Raw genomic sequence first — 24,756 nt, 5'->3', positions numbered from 1 at the left:
AGCTACATTTGATGCCAATCTAAATAAAAACTAAATGCTCCATGTAGATATGGTGTATATGAAGTGTTATGCTACTATTTTTTCTGAATCAGTAATGAGTCAGCAACAAACACAACAGTGGATTAATTTAATTTAATGGATTATCATCAGGAGTGAGGATTTCATATTGCAAGTGGATTGTGCAGATCCCAGCACTGTGCAAACAGTTATTCTGTTCTCCTCCTTAACTACCAAAAATGGCCAGGAACTTGAGACATTGAATGCTGGAATATCACACAGTTGGTTGAATGTAGTTTTAACATCCATACGGCTACCAATCCCATCTGTTAGAATAGCTGGTAGTCATCCTCACATCAGCATCAACAGCATGTGTTTTTACTACAGCAAGGCAGGAACGGAACATTCATCTTTAACACCTTCACAACCAGTGTCAAACAGCATCGGCCAGAGTAAATGCTGTTAAAAGTGTAAACAAGTTTGTTCATAACAGAACAGTCCAAAGACATTTGTTAGATTATTGGTTTGTGGTGCACTAGAGCAAATCCTGAATAATAAACACTGACAATAATTGGTTACAAATTGTGGTAACCTTGGTCTCAGAAAATAGGAAGATGACATTTGCTCTGATGAAGTTTAATCCAAGTTTTATTTATGGTTGTCGTCATGTCTGTCGACACCAAGGAGAGCAATATTCACAGAGATATGATGCTGAGCAAAATCAAATGAAACACAACTTGCTGTGCAGGAAAATCTCAATGGCAAACGTGATGTGAATAAGATCTTGCGATTGTTTCTCCTGGCAGCCTGGCAGACACAATCAGCTCATTTCACTGCATGACAAGTTTAGTCCCCCACACAGCCAGGTCTGCAAAGTCATTCCTTTGTTAACAGCTCTTCAGCAAGCACTTGTGAGATGTAGGTGTCAGCTGATGCTTTGTGGACTTCAGGAATGTGTCAGGACACATGTAACCTCTGCAGATTTGCATAGCATCTGCTATATCACAGCCAATCCATACTGATGTGGACTATAGTTGTTTACTCTGCTTATTGAATTGAAAAACTGAACTCAACAACAAATTTGTCATTTGAACCTTTATGGGGACACAGAGCCATTTCACAGAAGAACAATAATAGGTTTATTCCATGCTGAAAAGAGAAGAGAGAAAACACAACATTTTGGCTGTAAAGCCTTCATCAGATGTGAGGAGAAGGCTCCTTCTCCTTCAGGTGAGAAGAAGGCTTCACGGCTGAAACGTTGTGTTTTCTCTATTCTCTTTTCAGCATGGAATATCCTATTACTTGTTCATTTGCAGACTATGCATGCTGACGCAGCTACACACCTGACCCATTTCACAGAAGTTTCTTTTAACTGTCTCTCAATGAATGCTCAGACTGTATAATTACAGGGGCTTAGTGTAATTGTAGAAGGAGTAAATCTACTGAAAGAAGTGCTCTGAAATGAATATGTATGTCTTTATATTTGATATCCATCCATTCATTTGCTAAATTAGCTTTATCCAATACAGGTTTGTAGGGAGAGTTGGTGCCTATCCTGGCAAGCAATGGGTGCAAGGCAGGGTACATCCTGAATGAGATGCCAGTCCATTGCAGGACAGACACAGAAATGCACACACTTATATCATGGCCAATTTTTCCAGAAGCCAATTAACCTAACACTATGTTTTTGGTCTGTGGGAGGAAACTACAACACCTTGAGGAAACACAGAGGAGAATATACAAACTCCATGCAGATAGCACCCAAAAAATTCAACCCAAGGCTTGGTGTTTCTTATTTATCGTTCTATTAATTTTGGCTGTAATGTTAACCTGTACTGTTTGTATTTTTGATTTTCTCAATGTGAAACACATAGCTGCTTTGATACAAGACAAATATGGCAGAAATAAGACAATAAAGTATTATTGTATCAAATAAAACATATATTTCCTAAAAGAACAGCGCAATCAATAAATGTCTCTGACTTTATAAGGTCTGTGTAACAGTTTTTAACGTTTAACTATGTGGCCCCATGAGTCTAAAGAAAGCAACAGATAAACTGCTTAAAAGATTAGATCCAACTACTGTACTTAGTGATTTTTTTATTAAGCTCTAACTGTGCCCATTCTAATCAGAATCTAATTAGCATTTTAAGCACTTTATGATAATAAAAAACACTTGTCTTGAAGAGAATATGGCTATAATTAATATCCTGGTACTCTGCTCCTCAATGATTTAATGACTCTCTACAGGAGCTTGTTTCAGGTATACTGTATTATTGTTCATCACTGTTCATCACAGCTCTCAGAAAGCATTTCAGATCATTTAAAGAATATAGCAGCTTGTGTAGCTCCTAAAATTTCAACTCTTGCACCTGTACCACAATAATTATGAATTCCTAAGATTAGAAATTACAGATGAATGGAAGAAGTGTAAAGTGGATTATCTTGCTTCAGTTTTGTTTTTCATTTAAGAGAGTGTGTGGCAATACGAGTAGGGAAGTTGTGTGAGTATGATAATCGGGATGATGGTTAAACTCATTGTCCAGTGAGAACCCATCCCTGGAGTGACCTAGTATTTTTAGTTTAAATAGGTATTCTAAATGCAATGTAATCAATACAAAACCACCAAAGCAAAATTACATGCAATATACAAAAGAATAATCAACCATAAAAATAACAGGAAAATTTAAATAATGGTGGATCCTGAATTTGTCACGATTAAAGTCCCCCCTCCTTAAGGGTGCTCCAGCCCTTTCACTTTAGACTTAATTCTGTGCACCTGATCCCTATTCCCAGCCCACCTTAAAAGCCAGGCGCTGACGCTCATCCTGGCTCTGCATCTGGTTTCCGCACCGTGCGAGTCCAGGACCTGGAAGCGCCTGGTCCCGTTAAGGTTTTAACCTCTGTTCCTGTTCCTGTTCCTGTTCCTGTTCCTGTTCCTGTTCCTGTTCCTGTTCCTGTTCCTGTTCTTAATTCCGTGTTTGGATGGATCACCTGGCTATGGACTTATTCTTGTATATTTGGACTCCCTTAATGGATTACTTTTGGATTGTTTGCCTCAGCCACACCTCCCCCGTGCACCAGCGCACTTTGGACACCCCCCCCCCCCTGTTTTCAGCCCCGTATTCCTGCATGACGTTTTCCTAGTGTTTCCCCACTTCTTCGGATTGTGTCGTCCGCATAGGGTCCGGGAAGAACTGTTCGTTACAGAATTCAGTTGACGATTAGAAGATCAGATCACATCAGCACCTATTAAGCTTCTAGTAAACCACATTAGCTGAATAAATATTTCACTACTTAATATTTTTTGGAAGCAGATTTTGATAGATTGTCTTTGCGACTGTGCACGGCTATAGTTTATCATGTTTTCCAACGTAGAAAATCTAGCAATAATCATTCTTACAAACTTTAAAAGTGTCTTTAAATTATTGTCTTATCTTATTGAGCTTTTGGCTAAGGGATCAGCTGTCTTTTATACAGTTGGGCAGGGAAAGAAATGAGATAAATCAGATTTTTAAAAGCGCCGACTTTCAAAACTCACTATCAAACGTCGGCAATGTACTGTATATGGTAATGTTCTTTAATGTAAGATCTTCCTGTCTTCCATTAGACTTACAGTATGTTCACAAAAAGGAGAGCAACGCCTGGGCTGTTAGGTGCTCTAAGAGAAATTAAGAATAAGGATGAGTTGGAAGACACAAGGGAGTACAGCTGCTCTAAAGAAAAAGATCAAATTGAGCCTTTCGGACAGAACTAATGGCTTTTTGCTCCTTTTCTACTCCAGTGCAAGTCTTTTAGGATCTTAGAAGGGAAGTGTGTTCCCACACTGAGGGCTTACTATTGCACGTCCTTCTTTAAACATGAATTTTTCACATGGAGTATTCAGCTGTTTATTTAATTTAATTTACCATATAGCCATATCACATTGCAGCTCACAACTGGCAACCTACTGAAGCTAAGCAGGTGTGAGCCTGGTCAGTACCTGGATGGGAGACCTCCTGGGAAAAACAAAGGTTGCTGCTGGAAGAGGTGTTAGTGGGGCCAGCAGGGGGTGCTCACCCTGCAGTCTGTGTGGGTCCTAATGCCCCAGTATAGTGACGGGGACACTATACTGTAATACAGGCGCCATCTTTTGGATGAGATGTAAAACCGAGGTCCTGACTCTCTGTGGTCATAAAAAATCCCAGGGTGTTTCTTGAAAAGAGTAGGGGTGTAACCCCGGCATCCTGGCCAAATTTCCCATTAGCCCTTACCAATCATGGCCTCCTAATAATCCCCATCTATGAATTGGCTTCATTACTCTGCTCTCCTCCCCACTGATAGCTGATGTGTGGTGAGCTTTTCTGGCGCACTATGGCTGCTGTTGCATCATCCAGGTGGATGCTGCACACTGGTGGTAGTGGAGGAGAGTCCCCATTACCTGTAAAGTGCTTTAAGTGGAGTGTCCAGAAAAGCGCTATATAAGTGTAAGAAATTATTATTAATTATTCAAATGGCTTATGGGTTGCTTGATATTCTTTGCCCATTTTGCCAGTCTGGGCAACGTACAGTAAGCTGTACAACTGGAGAAGAACAAGAAAGAAGTATCCAAGAATGCAAGCAAGAGGTTGATAAAAGGTCTCCTGACATCAATAAGAAACCTAACATATAAGCGCAAAAAATTAAGAATTCTGCATTGAAGCCTTTTATGAGTACACTTTATGTTTTCTGTGTCCTAGTGAATTTTAGGAATGTCTTCAAGTGCTCTGAATAAAGCTTAAAAAATCAGATCTGCTACTCAGTAGGCTACCTCTTTAATTCAAGTCAATGTGTGATCAGCATTAGTATCTTTTTTTTCTTCTCCTTAATTTATCATCTTATGCAAGGCAGCGATACATACTGTAATTATCAGGTATATCAACAGAAGCCTGCACTTATTTTTCAATGTTAACTTGATATTAGATATCATGTTTAATTAAGTAAAAAACAACATATCCTTCTGTTTTAATGTGTACTTTGTTGGAGTAAGAAGTGTCACACCCTAGCATATATCAGTTAGTCTCAAGGGATTGTTTTTTTCCCAGGCAAGGCCCTTGTAAAAATGGACATTAATGTTTGGGAAACTGCAATGGAAAAATAAAAAAATAAGTGGTGTTTGATGTTTATCATCTTAAGAAAACTGAAAATATAATGTTATTTGCAGGATTAGCAGTAATAAAGTACATTGGAAAATCAACAATTCTAATACATTTGAGAATAAATGTCTATTTATTTTATTACACAAAAAGAATAGTTCATAAGAGAGGACAAATGATTAGAGTAAAGCTAATAAATTACTTATTAGACAGTCCTTTCTTGTAGTTTGTAAGGAATTAATATCCTTCTAGAATCATTGGAAGCTTATTAAGATCTCTTCTCAGAGAGCTTAATACTGTATCATATGGGACATGCAGTGTTCTCCCACATTTCAGTGTTGCAAAAGACTGGATCATGTGAATTTGGCTTTGACAGATTGGAAAAATTAATTAGCAACACTCCTGTCAGCACACCACACTTTTTCTTTTCTCCTGATCTGATCGCTCTGGTTTGGATTGCTGGATCTAAAAGCCCTGTCAAAGATTATGCTCTTTCTTTTCCATATCTGCCCTCTGTTTGAGCAATATCTGCTCTACTATTCTGCTATTCCTATGCAATAACATCTTTTAGAAATGTAAACACCTGTCAAATCATGTTTAGCTGACATCTATCAAAGGTGGAATGTCCCACTTAAATTTTGAAACGTTCTGAATATTGCAGTGGATTTGTGTCCCCGGACGCAATGTGGTTAAATCTGAAGGTATTCTGTAAAATGTGGAGCACATGCCTTTGAGTGTAATATGTAAAGCAGTAAACATTTTCTAAATAGTATATAAAAGCCCTACAACCTTATCAAGATTAAGGGAGTTGATTATTCCTGGTGAGGGTAGCAGCAATCCAGAAGTACAGACTACCAGCGCTGTGGCTCCTCCTGTGGGGCACTGGTCTGCGGCCGGTGAGGGTCCAGGTTCGAAACTACAAGTCTCCACAGATCCCCAAGCAGTTGGGAGGAGCGGTGGCTCTGTGGCTAAGGATCTGTACCTGTGGCTGGAAGGTTGACCATTCGAGTCCAGCGGCCTGCAGAGGAATCCTACTCTGTTGGGCCCCTGAGCAAGGCCCTTAAACCACTGTATAAATGGCTGACCCAGTGCTCTGACCCCAAACTGCTCTCTCTCTGCCTGTGTGTCTCACGGAGAACAAGCTGGGGGTATGCAAAAAGACAAATTCCTAATGCAAGAAATTGTATATGGTTAATAAAGTGATTCTGAATTTGACATTCATCTATTGTATGGCACATACACAAATGCAGGGAAAATTTACAGACCTCAATTAAGGATATCAATACCAGATGGGAGAAAAGCAGAGCATCGGGTAAAAAGCTATACTGAAAAAAACATGCAAACTCCACACAGAAGTCACCCAGGTGTAAATTGAACCCTGTACCCAATAGTCTTGAGACAACATTTGTATGCTATATATGCAAATATTTGCAACCAATTTTAAAGCACTGACTAAAGCATGAGTTATTTGAAGAGAGAATTTCCTTTTAAATATACCCTGTGGTTAAGCAAACCCATACAAAACCTGTGCACAGACAATGATATTTTAAATCAAACAGTTTTCTGCTTTAAATTTTATAATTGGAAATATTAAAATGCAATGGTTCCTAAATTAGAGTTTAATGATTTGTTTAGTTTTCTTCTTATTGTGTTAATTTTTGCTGCTTGCATTTCAAAGCTTTGATATACACACTGCTGGCTGTGAATTTGCCATGGCAGCTACTGGAGATGAAAAGTGTTAGAACCACAGATAACAAAATAACTTCACCACCTGAGTTTCACCTCTCAAGATCAACCAGCCTGAAATCGGTGGTCTTCCACAATGTAATTGTTTGAGAGAAACATTATATAGTCTGGGTGAAACAATTTTCCTAAACATTTAGGAAAGAAAGAGACCTTTTCACTCAGCACCTTCCTTAACTGGTTTGTGAATAAATATGTTATATATTAGAAAATGACTCATTTGAATCTGTACAAACTGTCATTGCTTCTTACTGTTGGGAAAAACTCAAATAATAATAATTCCGTACACTTATATAGGACACTCCATTCAAAGCACTTGACAGTAATGGGGACTCCTAGAACCACCAATGTGCAGCATCCACCTAGATGAATGCTCACCACACACCTAAGTGGGGAGGAGAACAGAGTAATGAAGGCAGTTCACAGATGGGGATTATTAGAAGGGCATGATTGGTAAAGACCAAAGGGAAACGTTGCCAGGACGCCATGGTAACACCACTACTGTTTTTGAGAAAAGCCCTGGAATTTTTAATGACCATAAAAAGTCAGGACCTCAGTTTTACATCTTATCTGAAGGATGGTGCCTTTTTTTTACAGTATAGTGTCCCCATCACTATACTGGGGAATTAGGATCCACACAGACCACAGGGTGAGCACTCCCATCCAGGTACTGGCCAGGCTCACCCCTGCTGAGCTTCAATGGGCTGACAATTCTGAGTTGCAAGGTAATATAGCTGCTGGCTCCTACATCTTTGCACTGATAAAAACAAAATGAGATAATTCTCAATAAGTACTCTTGTTTTTACTCTTGTTGTTTGCATACTTCATTGTCATTATCAACTTTCAGAATTATTTATCTTGTTTCACTTCAGGCTTCCAAGTTTTTGTTATTTTTTGCCAAGGATTTTGCTTTAATAAAGAACAGTGTTATGGGGTATCCCAGATTGTGCACAGAGCTCATTCAGTTAAACCATTTTTCAAACTGATAGTAACTGGTTTAAGATTATATTGTTTACCATTGGATTTCAACTGTTACAAATTTAATTTAATTGAGGACATGATGCTCTTGCAAATCTTAACATAACCCTTAACGGCCCCCTAGTGCTCCAATAAGCACGCTGTCTTCCTGAAATTATATTTCCTATTCATCTCCCAGGCTTCCTGCTATACAAATACCAAATTAATTCATTTTATATTTTCTAGGCCATTTTGTACAGCAGAGAAAGTCATAATCAGTGACAGTGTTAACATTTATTACTTATTTCTTAAATATCTCATTGTTAAGATTGCAAAATTGGCAATAAAAAATCCTTTACCTTTTTCTGGCAATATGTTTTTTTCCCAGTATTGCCCAGGGTGTTAAAAAGCTATCAACAATTTATTAAGACAAAATCATATTTCTAAAATGTAAAAATGACACCTCCTTAACTCTCTGATATGGTGAGAAAAAGAATATCTTCACTTCCTCTTTGACAAATAAAGATCTCGTCTTGTGATCAAAACAAGGTGGACATCTGTAGTTGATCGAGCTCCACCTGGGATCATACAATAACCTTCATTTCTTTGCTGCAGAATAACTTTTGTTAATCTCCACTAGCTTTGCTGGTCCAGATTCTTCGTGTCAGGAATATTATTACTTGTCTGTGGAGCATCTTAGAATGTCTTCACATTGCAGCAAATCAAAGCTACTGTTCGTGATTTTCTTTGAGGGAAAGGCTAACACTTGTCCATTGACTTTCTCTTTAGCATGCAGTAGTAAACTGGCTTGATAAGAACGCTTTAAAGTATTGTAATCTGTTTTCACTCCCAAAGGGGCAGGTGGTAGAAAATAGTTCTCGGAGCTGCCTCTTTTCTCACTGTTATATCAATCAGAATTGTTTCTTTGTGCTTATGCAGTAATGACTGGGGTTAAGAAAAAATAAGCTACACAGTAGCACAGTACAGGGCAAATGATTAAAATGAGTCTATTAGGAGCTTGTAATAGAGTTGAACTAGGCTGCAGAGAGAGGATGGCTTCACATTTGAAGAGTTTAAGTGGATTTCTAAACAGGAGAGCTCTCCAAAGCACATAGCTACATAGGTTTATAGCCAGTGCAAAATTAGATCTAGTCAGGCTTATGTAAATTAAATGTACATATGACAACAGTACACATCTTGAAGTTCTCTCTCAGGTCCTTCCCCCAGCATATCAAGTTGATGTTCCTTCGAGTCATGAATATTGTTTAAAGTTTCTCAAGTCTTTTATAGAGACCAGTTTAAAATATATTGAAACTATTCTCCTTTGTGGATTTTAAGCATGTTTGGAAAAGCTTTAATCAACATCTGTTTTTCCTACCTAATTTAAATATTTTAAAATGTGTAAATAGTACTGCCACATTGTATGCCACTATTTTCACCTATTTTGCCTTCTGTTTAGATCCTAACTTTTGCACATCATATGAAACACACGGACAATAAACTCCATACATATAGTATCCCAGGAATTTAACCCAGAGCCCCAGCACTGCAAGGCAGTTATGTTAACCACTGTATCACCGTTATTCCATTCATTATAATGGAAAAATGTCTTCAGAGATTCACCTGAACAACTCTTCTGTTCAGCTCTTCCTGTGCACTCACATATTTCTGCTGGAAAATCCTATTCTTTACATTTTATAAAAATCAGATGAAAACCTGATCACAAACTATTTTTGTGTGTGTTTCTGTGATAACCCTTGATTGGTCATGTATTCAGCCTGGACAGGCAACATGAAAACAGATACTGTACTGTATGTCCTATGATCTTACAGGGTTTTTTTTAAAGGCTTTCTTTTTAAATGTATTCCCCTTATTATAAGGGCGAACAGCAATGTCTAATGCTGCCTGAGAATCCAGAAACAGATTTAGACTCAGAAAAGGAAAATTTAATAAAGATTAATTAATGATACATTGTTTTACAAAATTCAACAAAGTTTATATAGCCTTAGAAAATGTGAGACAGCTTTGCTCTGAAGCCAATAGACATTGAAGTATAAAGTACAGTAGCTTGATGAGACTTTTATCACATCGTACTGTACATCAATCCTTGCACTGGATGCCTGTGAGGTTTCATAAGTGATCTGAGGTTTCATCTAGTGATCTGAGTTATTCAACACAAGGTTATTCATTGTCTTGATAATTAAAAAATAACTTCGGTGATATTGAGAGTGTCTTTGTGAAGTTTGTATATAATTTTTCTGCTGACACTGCGGTATTTTATAAGGTACTGTAGACATACAGAACTGGTTTGAACCAGAATGGGAGAATGCTGGACACAAATGCTACTATATTATTCTATACTGGGTAATATAGGAATAAAGTAGCTAAGAAACGAAGTAACCAATTTTAGACATTATCTTTGGCAAACAGGGAAGAGGAAGAAGAGTGTGATCCTGCAATGTTACCAGTCTGATAACCACAGGGAAGCATGATAGATAACAGAAATATATAAAAGGGCTGTTCTAGTTTATCTCTTTGAGAAAAATACACGAAGCATCACTGTGTGTTGTGCTCCCATGCACATAAAATAAATACTTCTTTTAACTTCTGAGACAGACTCCTGATTGTGTGGGGAAGTGGAAACATTTCTCCAAAAATGACCAACTGTAGCTGCCATACTGATGGATATACAATTCACTGTATACTGTACATAAATAGGTTTATAGTATTAAATAAATACGTTTTGCTTAGCAAAGTGGATAATAACCTCACATTGTAAACTTCACTTACAATCTGGTTGTTCAAAAGCACTATGTTCATGGAAAAGGTGTAACTGTTATGGTATCAGGACACATTAAGAAATTACATAGGGTAAATAAGGCCCAGGGATTTTGAATAACCTTGTTGTCGAACTCAAATTGAAAACGCTTGAACTCACACACAAGGTCATCAAAGCCCGTTCACATGTTTGTGCCCTTAGTCTTGATTTGAATTTAGTAAATGTGAATGATGCACAACCTTAAGGCTGTGTGTTGCTGTGCCAACAGGTCCCTATATGGAAGTGGGATGTTGGAGATTTATGTCCATTAAGGAAGGTGTAGATTTATCAACAATTAATTTAGGCTTATTCTATGCCACAAAGTTTAAATTGTTTGGTAGAATTACAGCCTAATCAGGCTTTTGAAATTTAGGTAGTTAATGATAGCACACAGTCAGACAACTTATAGCTGTGAAGATGCACAAGAAAATATACTGTAGGATATCATTAAATTACTTTATTGAAGTAAATCTGTTCATGATAGGTAAACTTCATCATGGGCTGAGCTGAGCCTTACTGCAAGTGCCATATAAAATATCAAGGAAAACATTAAAATGATCTTGATTTCAATCATTTAGCCACAGTAATATCAAGTAAAATAATAAATTATTATCATCATTATCATTATTATTATTATTATCATCATCATTATTATTATTATTATTATTATTATTATTATTATTATTATTATTATTATTAAAGGGCAGTATGTATCATACCTTCAGAATAAAGTATGTTTCTGCAACATTCTTTGTCCTTCTATATGAAAAAAACAAACAAAATACCTTAGGCTAATATTCTATAAAAGTCTATCATATATATGCCATTCTATTGCAGAGCATTTTGTTCTATGCCATTTATGGTAGTGATATATTAAAAAAATGCTACTCAGAAATTTAGTTCCAGAAACTATGAGGCAATAATGCAATTAAATATGCAGCAGGCAGACTGTGAGAATCTCAATTTTCTCATTTCACTCTGAGGAATGTCATTTTTAATTTGTGTTTTGGGATGCTTTTGGCTCATTTTGCAATTACTACAACATCTGTGGGTGAAATGTATATACCACTAATACATTATCTAACTTGCTTTCCAATAAATGGATTTGTTGTTTAATCTGAAAATGGTAATCTGTAAAGTATTGCTGTAATATGACATATTGTATAATAGCATATAAAATGTTGTTGTACAATATAGAACATTTCCCCTTAAAATAAAATATTTTAACATTTAGAGCAGAGTAAATTATTAAAAACTTAGGATTTTTATAGCCAATTTTTTGTATTTAAACATCTCTCAAACATGTTGAGTTCCAGTCACTATGGAGTGAAAAACTTAGGAATTTTGTTTTTTAAAATAAAACTCTTTTGGTTCCTTGTTTTCATTGCATCACATATAAAAATCCTATAAACGTATAGGTACTAGAATGAAAGAAAGCATGGCAGGAGTATCAATTTTCCTCTCTTTAGTTCCTCTATTACTGTATACAAGACAGACTATTTAATAAAATGGTCCCGCTTGTCCTTTGATGAGTAATGGCCGTTCAATTCACTGGCAAACGAATGTTAAAAACTTGTCAACATCATAAACTCTTTGTTACAGCAATTAAGATGATAGCCATAATCAAAATAGAACACGGCATTCTAGTGAAGCAGTCAACAGTTGGAAAAGAGTCCAAATAGTAATTATGATGGAACATAAGCCACCCTTTCAAGAGTCCAGCTTTTTTTTCAGTGTGCTGCTCAATGTATTTTAATCCCCTTTCACACAGTAATTCTTACAGTCATACCTGGGAACAGCCAATACAGAGGAAATTATGTGAGCGGATTGAATGTGATCCCATTAAACATTGGAGGTAATGGTGCATTACATGAATACCTCTGCAGTGTATCGATTAAGATGATAAGCAGATTACTTGCTCCATTAAGGTTCAAATCACACTTTTTTGGTTTTCTTATTTCTATAAGGTCACTGCTCAGGCCTCTAAATCCTCAATATCATGAGGGCCCTGCTGTTACAAGCTCTAAAAAGCTGATCACATTTCATGCAAAGAAGCAGGAAGCATATCATTAAGGATAGCACGTTTGCTTCAGCTAAATATATCCTGGACATGATGCCGCTCCATCAGAGGATACATAATCACACATGGACAGCTAAACAGTGCAATTAACCTAGTGAGCATATCTTTGTACTGTAGGAGGAAAGAGAAGCACCAGAAGAAACCCAATATGAATGTGGGGGAACATGCAAACGCCCTACAGACAGTCTGAAGTCTCAGAAATCCATTCCTTGACCTAGAGCTGTGAGGCAGCAACACTGTCATCCAAGATTTATTTATGTGGACTAGAAATACAAAGTCACATACAAACAATTTGAAATTAATATAAAAGAGTGTGACTTTATGACATGTAACTTTAGTACACTTCCACAGATTTTCCCCTTGTTCCTTTATGTGAAAAAAGGAATTTAATTTACATTTTTTTCTGGATACTATTATTTTCCGTTTGAGAATATATGAAGTGGCAAATTGGACCTAGCAGCTCTCAATGGAGACATGACTTTCTGAAGAGAAAGTGAGAGGAAATGGCACAGGAACAGAAAGTTTTTTTTTTTAATTCCAGTTTAGCTTCCACATATCAGGAATTGTTCTGCAGCTAAAACCTGCTTTATCGCATGAATAAGTCAGTTACTAAAATTGATTAAACATTTATCTATGTCACAAGCAGGTGCACCAGTCTGGTGATGTCCTGGCCTAAAAAACTTACATATGCTAAGGATATACACGCATAAGATAATCCTTAAAGCAAACTCAAATGTGTAGTGCATTTTGTCAAAGGATAATGGAACTGGTAAATGAAATACTATAGCACATACTGTAAATATACAAAGGGTTTTTATCATCTTCAATTCATCTGACACAGAAAATCACTATTATGTTTAATCCCTCCTATTATGTTTAATCAATGTTTATGAATGATTATCAATAAGTAAATGTTTATCACAGATTTACATTAATTAGTTCAAAATTACACATAAAATAGCGTTCAAAATAAGATTGAAATAAAATTTTGAGATTTAATTTTCAGAATGCATCTGTTTGTTCATATGAACAAGTAATAGGTTTATTCCATGCTGAAAAAAAGAAGTAAGAGAACACAACGTTTTGGCCGTGGAGCCTTCTTCAGGTCACACCTGAAGAAGGCTCCATGGCCGAAACGTTGTGTTCTCTTTCTTCTTTTTTTCAGCATGGAATAAACCTATTACTTGTTCCTTTGCAGCCTACACATGCTGACGCAGCTACCCACCTGAACTGTTTGTTCATATTACAGTATTTCGTAATTCGCCTTAAAATGTTGTGATAGGAGACATCGATTCAATCTTATTATTCTGTGTCATGTATTATTTTGTGAAACAACACAAAAAGCCACATAAATACTGTACATAACTAAGTAAATATAGTCATCTTTCCTCCTGTAGTGTTGGTGTACCAGTAAATGACTTCCTACTGGACCAGAATTCCCGGACCAACACCCCAGTATAGGTACTGGGGACACTGCTAATGCAGAAAAGCCCTCTTTTGAGATGTTAAACCAATGTCTGTCTCCATGGTAATTTAAGATCCCATGATACTGTTGTATGATTAGGGATGTTAACTGCAGTGTTCTGAATAAATTCTATTCCAGCTTGGTACAATCTAGCAGACCTCATTTTACGAAGTAAAATCTGCTCTGATCTTCTCTGTAGCAAGGCTGTTGGAACTGACTGCTGCACATCACCCAGTGGTGGATAAAGTGATCTCCTCCCATCTGAAAAGTTCTTTGGTATCCTTTGGATGAGAATCATTATATGAATGAAAGGGATTATTAGTATTTCTAGTTATTCCGACACCAAAATTCTTGGATGGTTGACTTTGAAAGTGAGTGAAAAATGTAAATCTTTTATCACTGTGATTACCATTAAATGTCCTTTCCAACAGGCAGAAAGAGGCCTAACTAGATACTATCACAAATGATGCACCTCAGTCTTGTTGAGATGAGGCACACTGTGCAACGTTACTAACATCCAACATCTGATACTGCTAAGACTGGGGTTTTGTGAAGTTCCACAGATTGTATAGTTATATAATCCCATTTCGGTACTGTATAATGAAGCCCTTCTAACCAAGCAAAGCGCAGCCTAGAGGCAGATCATTAACTCGTTCTTTAGATTTTTACATTAAAATCCAATTTAGCTAGTGTCCTTGGGAGGACTGATTTTAACGAACCTCATATCACCAGGCTTTTAAGATCATAGTAGTTTCATTTTTTTCCCATGAGCACTTCAAGCTTTTGAATGGCACTACTGTACATTTTTCGTAAGGTCTTGCCAACACCTTGGTATGCTGCATCATGTGCTTGAGTGATGATGACTGTGTGAAGACGGTTTCTTTTTCTGAACCAGAATCCAAAAAAATCTATTAATTAAACATAAGCACAATTCTTTTATTTTTATGGCACTTCATTCCAGCCCGTAAGTATAATATCAAAACTACTAATGCCGTTATGTTTATGATTTTACTCATAGATCATTGTTTGTTTCCAAAATCCTAGAAATTCTGAAAATCCAGTCCCATATTTATATTGGTATATGGGACTACAAGAGCAACAGCTAAGATAGATACTGGACTGTTGCCATTGTTATAGTTGAAAATACACACTGATTCTGCTGAAACAGCTTGCTCTTGTTATTTGACAATCTTATGCTTCTCCTGTGTCCACCTGTTTTTGTATTGGCCAGTCATTCTCTGCATTGTTATTTTTCAAATTAAAGAGATGCCTTGAAATTACATGAAAGAAACAATGAAACATTTACATACTGTATACTGTATTAAGATGTATAATTCTCAGTCTTGCCTTCTGAATTCAACACATCAATCATAGAGATTCACAGTTGCTTTATTGAGAGGAATTACTGCCATGTTTCAGTTTACCTTATTAATTATTTTGCCATCTATAAAGAAACAAAACTGATTCAGTGTTAAACTGTAAAGACTAGGAGGAGACTTAATGGATCCAAAATCCTATAAGGCATTGACAAACTTAATCAACTTGATGACTTCAATTACAGCATTTAAACAAGGACCTGAGTGCACAAATGGAAATTAAAAGGAACCTTAAGTCTTGAGGTTGACTATAAGTGGCACTTGTTTACGAAGAGGGAGCTGGATGTCTGGAAATGTTTCTGGAAATGTGTCACTGAAGCTGATTCTCTGGATATTTATAGTAATGACTGCCTCAGAACCTTGGATCACCAAATTACCAACACCTAATAAAATTAAATGAGCTAAATGGCTTTCACATATCTGTACGCTCTCATGTACTGTATCTCTCGGTACAAACAGTACTCCTCTCAAAAGAAACCGTCCAAGATGAACGGACAGTTTTTGAAAAGAAATGCAAAAGCTACAGTAAACAGAAAACATACTGTTGTACTCTGACAACAGAGGTACTGGTGGACAACTTTCTAAGTAGTCACTAAAAGAAATGAAACATCACGTTAATTTCAATTCTGAATCACTTTTGAAGTAAGGTTTAATCTTATTTACATTTTCAAATATTATGATCAAGCATGTTCTTGGCATAAAGCTGTAGACAACATAAAACTCAAGTCTAAATAGAGATGCAGGGAAACAATCTCTAAGAATGTCAATGAGTTTATGTATGCACATCCTTTAAAAAAAATAAAGATCTTTCTCTTTCTACCTTGTAATATCCATACTTAAAAGTTTTATTATTTTTATAATTTGTTGTACCTCAAATATTTATTTCAATAAAATTAATATAACAGATTTGCTTGTTTTTGCTATAACAATACAATGTAATTAAAGTCAAACACTGTACAAAATCTGATTAGTGTAAAATGAAAGGCAATTAAGCATCTTGACCTTCCAAAAGAAGGAACCAACAGCACTTTAAAAAACATGGTAAAACTCTAATAAAGCAGGACAAAGACATCCCAACATATTTTATTCCAATTCTGTGGTCCATATTGTTGCTTTCTTTCTGCTTGAGTGTCAGTGGTTAGGAATCATTTGTCTTCATAAACTCCTAGCATTAAATATTCAAGCCATAATTATTCAAGCTGCAGTTGTCATTATGGGTTCCAATGAAATAGCCTTTTTTCAGCTGGTTCCAACTTTTTCCTGCACAGTTTTGAACAAAAAGCTCACATGTATAGAAGCCATGGTATTTATTTTTACAAATGAAGGCATATCATTCAAATCTGAAGTGCTAAAGCACTTTATTTTACTGATCCAATCCTAAAGACATGTTTTTTTTTAAATGCAGCAGTCATTCTAAGTTTACTTTACTATTCACACATTGTTTAGCAATTATTTTAAGACATTTTAGAACCATCAACTTTTACAATTTGGCTGTTATCTTAAAACCAGCCCTGTTTACTGACAGATTTACTAAATATTCTACATAATTCATGGGTGAAGCAGTATTTAAACTTGAATAATTGTAATTGCTCTGGATTTTTATCTGAAATCTGTTTTGTTTTTTTTCAGTGTTAAATGAACTAGCTAGACGGATGTAGGATGGCACTGTCCATCTGAAATCCATTGCCATTGATCCTCCTAAAACAAGTGGTATCCTGCAATGAGCAAAATACAACTGGGCATACACTGAAGAGCAAATTTAAGAACAATATTCAATGCATTGACCTGGAATAAACATATACTTTTATTCTGCAGACAGTAAGAGACTCCAAAACTCTGACACAAATTGTGAATTGGGAAAAAAAGTCGTAATATTTTGCTTTTGCCATTGGTTACAGCTTGCCAGATGTACTTCAGGCAATGAATACCCTGACTTATTAACAAACCAACACTTAAGACAGGACATATAATTTGCTACACAAATTTATGAATCTTCAGTTGCAAAGCACTTGCGTTCACTTCTACATTTCAACATTGTACAATACTTATTTTTCTGCAATAGCACAATTATGTTGTTGAAGGTTGAGGTAGGGATGTCATTGAGAATTAAGTCATCTAATACTTTGATGATGAAGCCTGAATGTCTATAATATCATCCTTGAAATAAAAGCCTTTATGAGATTTCTATATTTTAACTCGCATTATCCAAGACACCAGAAGTACAAACCTTGTGTGACAACAGAATATACAATTTCAAAAGGAGACACAAGATAGGTTACTTTTAAGCATTAACCTGTATATAGATATACAAATTTGAAAGGATTGGGATGGAAATGAGAAGAAAATGGTTTATATATATATGGATCATTTTTTTCTTATATGGTCTTTGGAATTTAATGAACTGTTACAGAATTACGTATTTTTATGAGAACTTCCTTTTAAACAATCTTTTCTGTTGCTAAGGGAAGTATACGCTTCACTTTTTTTTAACACTAAAAGAAACTTACCCTAAAATTTGATAGTACGTAATGGTGTTAATTTACAGTACATAAAATGTTATCATTTGTAAAGTATATAGTATAATTCAAATACATTATCAAACCATGCATATTGTAAAAAAAGTATTCACATTATATACTACAAATGTGTGGTTCACTTATATTGAAAATCTGTATTAATACATTTACTATATATTTTGAATGTACTTTTATACAAGCCGAAGTCCCCTTTTACCAGTCAAACAAAAAGGTAAGGATATCTGAATGTGCAAATTATTGAATTGTAGTTTCTCATCTGTGATACTATATTTCAAACATCACTTCTACAATACAAAATGTACCTATTTCTTTCTTAGGTCTCATAATTACAAGCTACGAAAGCACACATTCTCTTCATGAGTTTATTCTAAACAATAATCTGATTTTACAGAAAATCAATCTTTTCACTTAATTGCCTGCAGCACTGAAGTTAATTTCATCACAAACAATATTGTCCATAAAGGCTGTGGTAATAAAGTACTTTGTTTTAGGGGGTGCAAATCATTCTTTATATGTGTATGATGAACACAGTTGTAAACAATGAAAGGGTCCTAAATAAGGTTGTTGTAAATGATAAGTATTTGACTTCAGTTAATAACTATGCCATTTATCATTAGTAAGGGCCACTTACTACCAGGTTAGTGACACTTACAGTATTAGTATTCATGTTCTACATGTATTAGAGGTTATGAGGTGTTTATACAGTGCATGAATGTGTACCCAATATACTGAAGTATTACTGGATTTGCTCTATCTCGTAAAAACACAACGTAACAAATAGCAAATAGCTATTTCAGTAACAATGGAATGGGTCTGCTAGCAAAGAATCAAATTCATAACAAACCCAGAGCAAAATCATTGTAAGTTATGTTATTTGTTAACATTCAATTAATAAAGATAACAGTAGCAGTAGCTGATCATAATCTGAAAAAAACTGTCATATATTTTCAGTTGAAGTATGTTAGGTGATACATTATTTATGACTGAGTTAATAATTGTCATCTTGTTCACATATTCACACTGTAATGAAGTTACAAAATGTGAAGCTTGAAAAACAGTGAGTTATGCTGTGATAAACCAGAGAGCACAAGTGTTACTATTTTTCATCAAGAGATTTCTTTGTTTCTGTGACATCTTACTCTAGGAAAGTCACAGCTGGGGGGTTTTGTTTTGTTTTTGCTGTCTTTGATTGATTTAAAATGTAGGTGTCTTACTCTTCACTGAAACACATAAGATAAAGGGAGCTCTGTTCCATAGAAGACTGTAGTTATTTTCAGTGCTGTCTCCAAGATAGCACTTTACAGTATATCTGCTTGGATAATGTGAGTTACCTTAGTCTCTCAAAAGCCATTTAGAGCACAGGTTACATTACAAATTATTTGTTTTCAAGTACTGTGCTAAATAAACAGGCTTTCGCACACAGTTTGTTACAAGAATTTTGGGATCAGTTCACTATACAGTATACATAAATCGAAATAATAATAATGACAATAAATCTGAACGGCAATCACTTTCCGAGTATGATCTGGAAAATTCAGACAGAAAATAACGAAAATATTCAAATTTAAAATGTGCAAAAATGTGTAGACCTAAGTACTTAATCTCTTTTGTGGTGAATAAGGTCATAGGAGAGGTTATGGTTTAATTACGTACAGTATACCATAAGTCCATTCTAATACTAAGTACTGTAATGTTAGCAAACTAGCAATAACCTGGTGTGAAATCATTTTAATTGAAAATAAATACAAAAATAAATATTAAGTACATACTGCAATTCACATCATAATATTCCAAACCATTTAACCTAGAAGTAGGAAAAAAGTATTTAAAATATACTCTATATTTAAAGCACTGTTAAACTACCTACAGGACATGAATAGCTTGCTAATTTGCTATGTCCGGGTGACCCCTTGTTTCATGGTCAGCCAGTTTCACTTATTATTACTGTAACTCTACACATGCACATTGTTGAATGTTTGTATTAATTTTAAAAATTATGTTTTACTTTCTTTAATTAGTTGTCTTAACTTTCAATTTATTTTTAACAGACATATAAAGTGTTTTGCAGATAGTTTTTCAGAATAAAGTGCCTTCTTTTTGAACATTCTTTAAATTTCAGTTTGATTACTACACAGGGTTTTAAGGTCCTCAGTGTTAATTTTTTTTGTAAAATCTGCACTCATTCTAGTTAATGTTCAAGTCACTTAAGGGTTAGATTTTTGTTGTTCAGTTCAACAGGCTAAGGTATTTCTCAAGACGTTCTGCAGGTTTTGTGTTTTGCTCATGTTTTGTGCTGCCCATTCTGAGTTGTAGGGTTTATCTTTTCCAAACAAACATCTCCCTCACTGTCCAAGTTACCTGACACTGCAGGAGACAGTTTCTCCAGTGTCTTAATTCCAATAGCCTCTTCATCCTTTTTGGGGGATTCCTCCTCTTGGCAGAGTATGGAATGAGGAATCAGGTAGGTCACATTCCCCTCTTTGGGGATGTATCCCTTTGGCTGATACTGGAAAGAAGGAGGAGGCGCTCCATTGTTGTTGATGCTGACAGTCTCGATAGCATTGCTGGTGGGACAAAGTCTGTTGCATCCCAGGAGAATAGAGAAAGCTCTGCGAAAGTCTGCATTAAAGGCATAAATGATAGGGTTGAGTGAGGAATTGGCCCATCCAAACCAGACAAAGACATCAAAGGTGGTGGAACTTATGCAAGGAAAATCATTGCCGCTTGGCAAGGTTTGTTCACAGAAGGGCACCATGCAGTTCAGAATGAAGAATGGCAACCAACAGCACACAAAGACCCCCATTATCACTGACAGAGTTTTCAAAACTTTGGTTTCTCTTTTGAAGGACATCTTGAACGAGCTTTCGGTCTCCATGCTGGAGCTGTTTCCCATGCTGCTGTGACGGTTCTTGGCACTTTCTGCTGCTCTCTCCAAGGCGGAAATCCTCCTGATCTGCTTCTGGGCAATTCTATAAATCCGAGTGTAAGTGACTATCATGATGGCAACGGGAATGTAAAAGCTGATCAAGGAAGAAGAGATGGCATATGTTCTGTTCAGGCTAGAGTCACAGTTGTCCAGCGGCAGTCCCCTATAGCTGACATTTGGTTCAGAAAAGCTCGTTGTTTGAGCCTTGTGCCAATTGAGCTGTACAGGGATGAAAGAGATGAGCACCGACAGTGTCCATGCTACACTTATCATAATGAACGCCACTTTGGGGGTCATCTTTCTCTCGTACCTGAAGGGACTTGATATAGCCCAATACCTGTCCACACTGATGATACACAAGTTCAAAATGGAGGCTGTGGAGCACATAATATCAAAAGCCACCCAAATATTGCAAAATGAGCCAAAGGGCCAAAAACCAGCGATCTCTGTAATGGCTTTCCAAGGCATCACCAAAATTGCCACAAGCAGATCTGATACAGCCAGGGATATCACAAAAAAGTTTGTGACTTTGGACCTCAGATGACGAAACTTGGTAACAGCCGCACAGACCAGTGTGTTTCCCAACAGAGTTGACAGTATGAGCAGAGACAGGAAACAGCCTGTCAAGACTCGAGCAGACGAGTCTCTCTCTGAAATATCGCTGTCGATGACGGTGGTGATGTTAAAATCCATCCTTTCACCTCTGGAAGCAGAAATCACCTCATAACTCCAACTGGTGGAAAAAAGTTATTAATGTAAAACAGCGACCAAAAGGCATGAGGGTTCAACAATGACCCTAGAGGTTCTTTTGCCTTGTTGCCCTAGCAGCATTGCTTTCAGCTTCAGCAACTGCTTATTGTATTATTCTTTTTAAAATGCTTCCTTCCCTTCACCAGAAAACAATTTTCTGACAACAGTTTGCTTAAAAGAACCTTTAGAAACAAACCAACAGGAAAGCAACTGAATCCCACCATTCTATTTTTGAAGAAATCTCGTTTAGTTGGTGCTTATATTATTCTTTTTCCTGTCCATCAGTTTGAACTAGTTATCCAGCATTATAATCACTGCAAATTCCCTCTGATGTATTTAGCAGAGTGGCTTAGGCAGTTATTAGACTTTTATATAAGGTTATCGAAATAGTCTATTGATCATATTTGCGTTGCATTTATCTGATTTGCCCATGTTAATGACCGTCGAGGCGTGTCCGTTTGATCACTTTCCCAGCTTCTCTGGCCGCAGACAACCGACTGTTTTAAGCCAGAACGTGGTACTGTACATGTATTTTCTGGGTCATTGACGAGAACACGTTCAGAGCTGTTACTTTAGTTTGACTCTGTTTTATTATTGTATGTTATTTTGTTTTCAGTGGCATAGTAAGAATGCAGTATAACATCATAACATAAATTTTCTTTTTCAAGATGTACAGTAATTATGCTGTCTCCTTTCTTCTTGTGCTTTTCCTGTAATCCTTTGTGTTTACGAAGTTTAAGTGGTGCCTTGCGACATTTCTTGACGACATTATTGCAGTTTCACTCTCCATTTTAAGCCAGTAATTACTCGGGTAGCATAGAACAACTGTGGCGTTCAGTCCCGTAGCTGTTAAATTAATTTAGGTTTTTACTACTGCTGCGTCTCATGTAAATTCCATTTCTGATCGGTCAGTCGTGCGTTAAAAGTCTATCACCCTTTTTTTATTTGTTCGTTCCCAATTAGGTGTCTTTTGCTAAATTCAGATCTAGGCATTGTCAGATGCATAATATATTTAAAAACAAATCGTGATTAAATCCATCATATTGCATGCAAAATGAGAAAAAATAATTAATGATTATTAAACCTACCTGCACTTACTGCCCACTTATCATAATCGTCATTAATAGTAACAGTAAAATACATCTTACTTTTTATTTTTTATTCGGATTGGGTTATCACTCTGACCCTGCACTTTTCCATATAGAAGGGATAATGTTCTCTATCCCATGGTTTTGTAGCTGACTGAGCTCTTCTCCATGTTACCGTCGTCCGTGAAAGAAAAACTGTTTATGGAAACCTTAATTTGTCCACACACCGTAACACTTTTCCGTATTAAGCTTTTAAATCTTCTCCCCTCTAATAATTCCAACATCGGCGAGTAATTATCCGTGTCTCCTTCAACGCGTTGGGAAAGGTGCGAACGAATTCGAAATCAACGTTTTAGGAATAAGCTGTTTGACTTAACTTCCAGGTTGAATGTATCCACACAAAAGTTAGTCTCTGTGATTTAAAGGAAATGAAACTGGTCGAAAGGTGAAACAGCCAATGACCACAGTAAGGTAGGTCATCATCATCTCCAATGATGATGAAATGAAATGACTGGAGCGCTCTTTTAACAAAGTGAATCTGAGAACAGCACAAAATACTTTATCCCACGTAGCTGCGAAAATCAGATGATAACGAGAACAGCTATTATAACGAGGAGGAGAATGAACAAATCCAGTAATGTGCAACCTTCTTCCCAGTTCCAAAGAATCTGTGTGTGAGGTCACCGAGCTCTGTTCTCTTCCAAGTTACATTACGGAGACGTTGCTTTCAGAGCATCCAGCTGTACACACTTGAATTCTGACGTACTGTATACATTGTTTTAATTGAACAGAAAGAAATCTAATTTTTTTTTTACATATGAGGCTTATTCATATGCACTTGTTCCTCACACCTATTGCCAAATCGGAGACGGATTAATATTATTAATTTTGAGATAATATATTTTGACTATATAAATAAGGCAGGTGCCTTAAAGAAAGATAGCGGTGCGCTACTTTAACGATCTTGAGAACATCAGCCTTGCCTTTGCTTGGTGTTAATTTTTTTTCCGTCCTTTAAGATGCTGTTGTTGATGACTGTGGAAGCGTTCACCTTACAGAAAACGTTACAATAAATCTGTCACTTCGCTTTTAACGTTAATTTAGCATTTCTTTTTTGGCTTTTGATTTTGTTTCGCGTCTTTTCAGCCCACTCTTTGTTAGTTGTGTTGGCACAGTTGTATCTTTTTCTTGTGCGAGCCTGGATTTACTTGATGCGTATGAGATTGTGGTTGAATGGGGACCTCTAACGGTCGTAGAAGAAAGGAAAATAAAAGAAACTGCTGCGAAGTACAATTGACAGGTAACAGTAGACCTCAGAATGCAGGAATTCTCTGCAATTCAACGTTCGTTTTTAATTTAAATAACAATTCTGAAAGTTATGTAGCAATTCCATTTTAACGCTTGATATTATTAATACACTACACATGTTGTCTTTGTTCTAAATTACTGTTTATTTGCATTAGTCTCGGCCAATCGTAAGCGAACTGGATGTTTTTAGCTAAAATATCGTTACTTGTTCCCTAACAACCGGTGTTGATCTGCATTATAGACAAAGGCTAGCTTATAAAGTGCAGCCTACGCATGCTGACGCAGCTACCCACCTGAACTATTATATAGAAAATACAATCGTGAGACATAAAAAAATTACAAGTAGCCGACTGATGTTAGAATCTGCACAATACTACAGCAGAGCAAAACTACACGTTAAAATTACATTACATACGACTACCTACAAAATACAGTATATGCACTACCACAATATGTTTTTAATTAAACAAATTCCACTATTAATACAATTTGGACTCATTTAACAATTATCTTTTACGAATTACTTGTATATTGATTTCTTGTTAACTGATAATAGCATCAAGATCAATTCAAGGCGCAAGCCTCTACAGATAAGAT

At 36.2% G+C, this 24,756-nt stretch overlaps 1 protein-coding gene across 1 annotated transcript; it reads right to left on the bottom strand.

Moving 5' to 3' along the window:
* Nucleotides 1-15,545: 15,545 nt before the first annotated feature.
* LOC102684795 (D(1) dopamine receptor) lies at nucleotides 15,546-24,026 on the bottom strand. The gene is made up of 2 exons (XM_015349412.2): nucleotides 22,852-24,026; nucleotides 15,546-21,746 (listed from the first exon to the last, which is right to left on the bottom strand). The coding sequence occupies exon 2, from the start codon at nucleotides 21,704-21,706 to the stop codon at nucleotides 20,369-20,371; it is 1,338 nt and encodes a 445-aa protein (XP_015204898.2). The 5' UTR covers nucleotides 21,707-21,746; nucleotides 22,852-24,026; the 3' UTR covers nucleotides 15,546-20,368.
* Nucleotides 24,027-24,756: the final 730 nt, after the last annotated feature.

The sequence above is a fragment of the Lepisosteus oculatus genome, chromosome 11 (genome assembly GCF_040954835.1).
Source record: "Lepisosteus oculatus isolate fLepOcu1 chromosome 11, fLepOcu1.hap2, whole genome shotgun sequence".
Classification (NCBI taxonomy): domain Eukaryota; kingdom Metazoa; phylum Chordata; class Actinopteri; order Semionotiformes; family Lepisosteidae; genus Lepisosteus; species Lepisosteus oculatus.
Note: the sequence above shows the minus strand (reverse complement) of the source record. Positions and strands in the feature narration are given on the sequence as shown.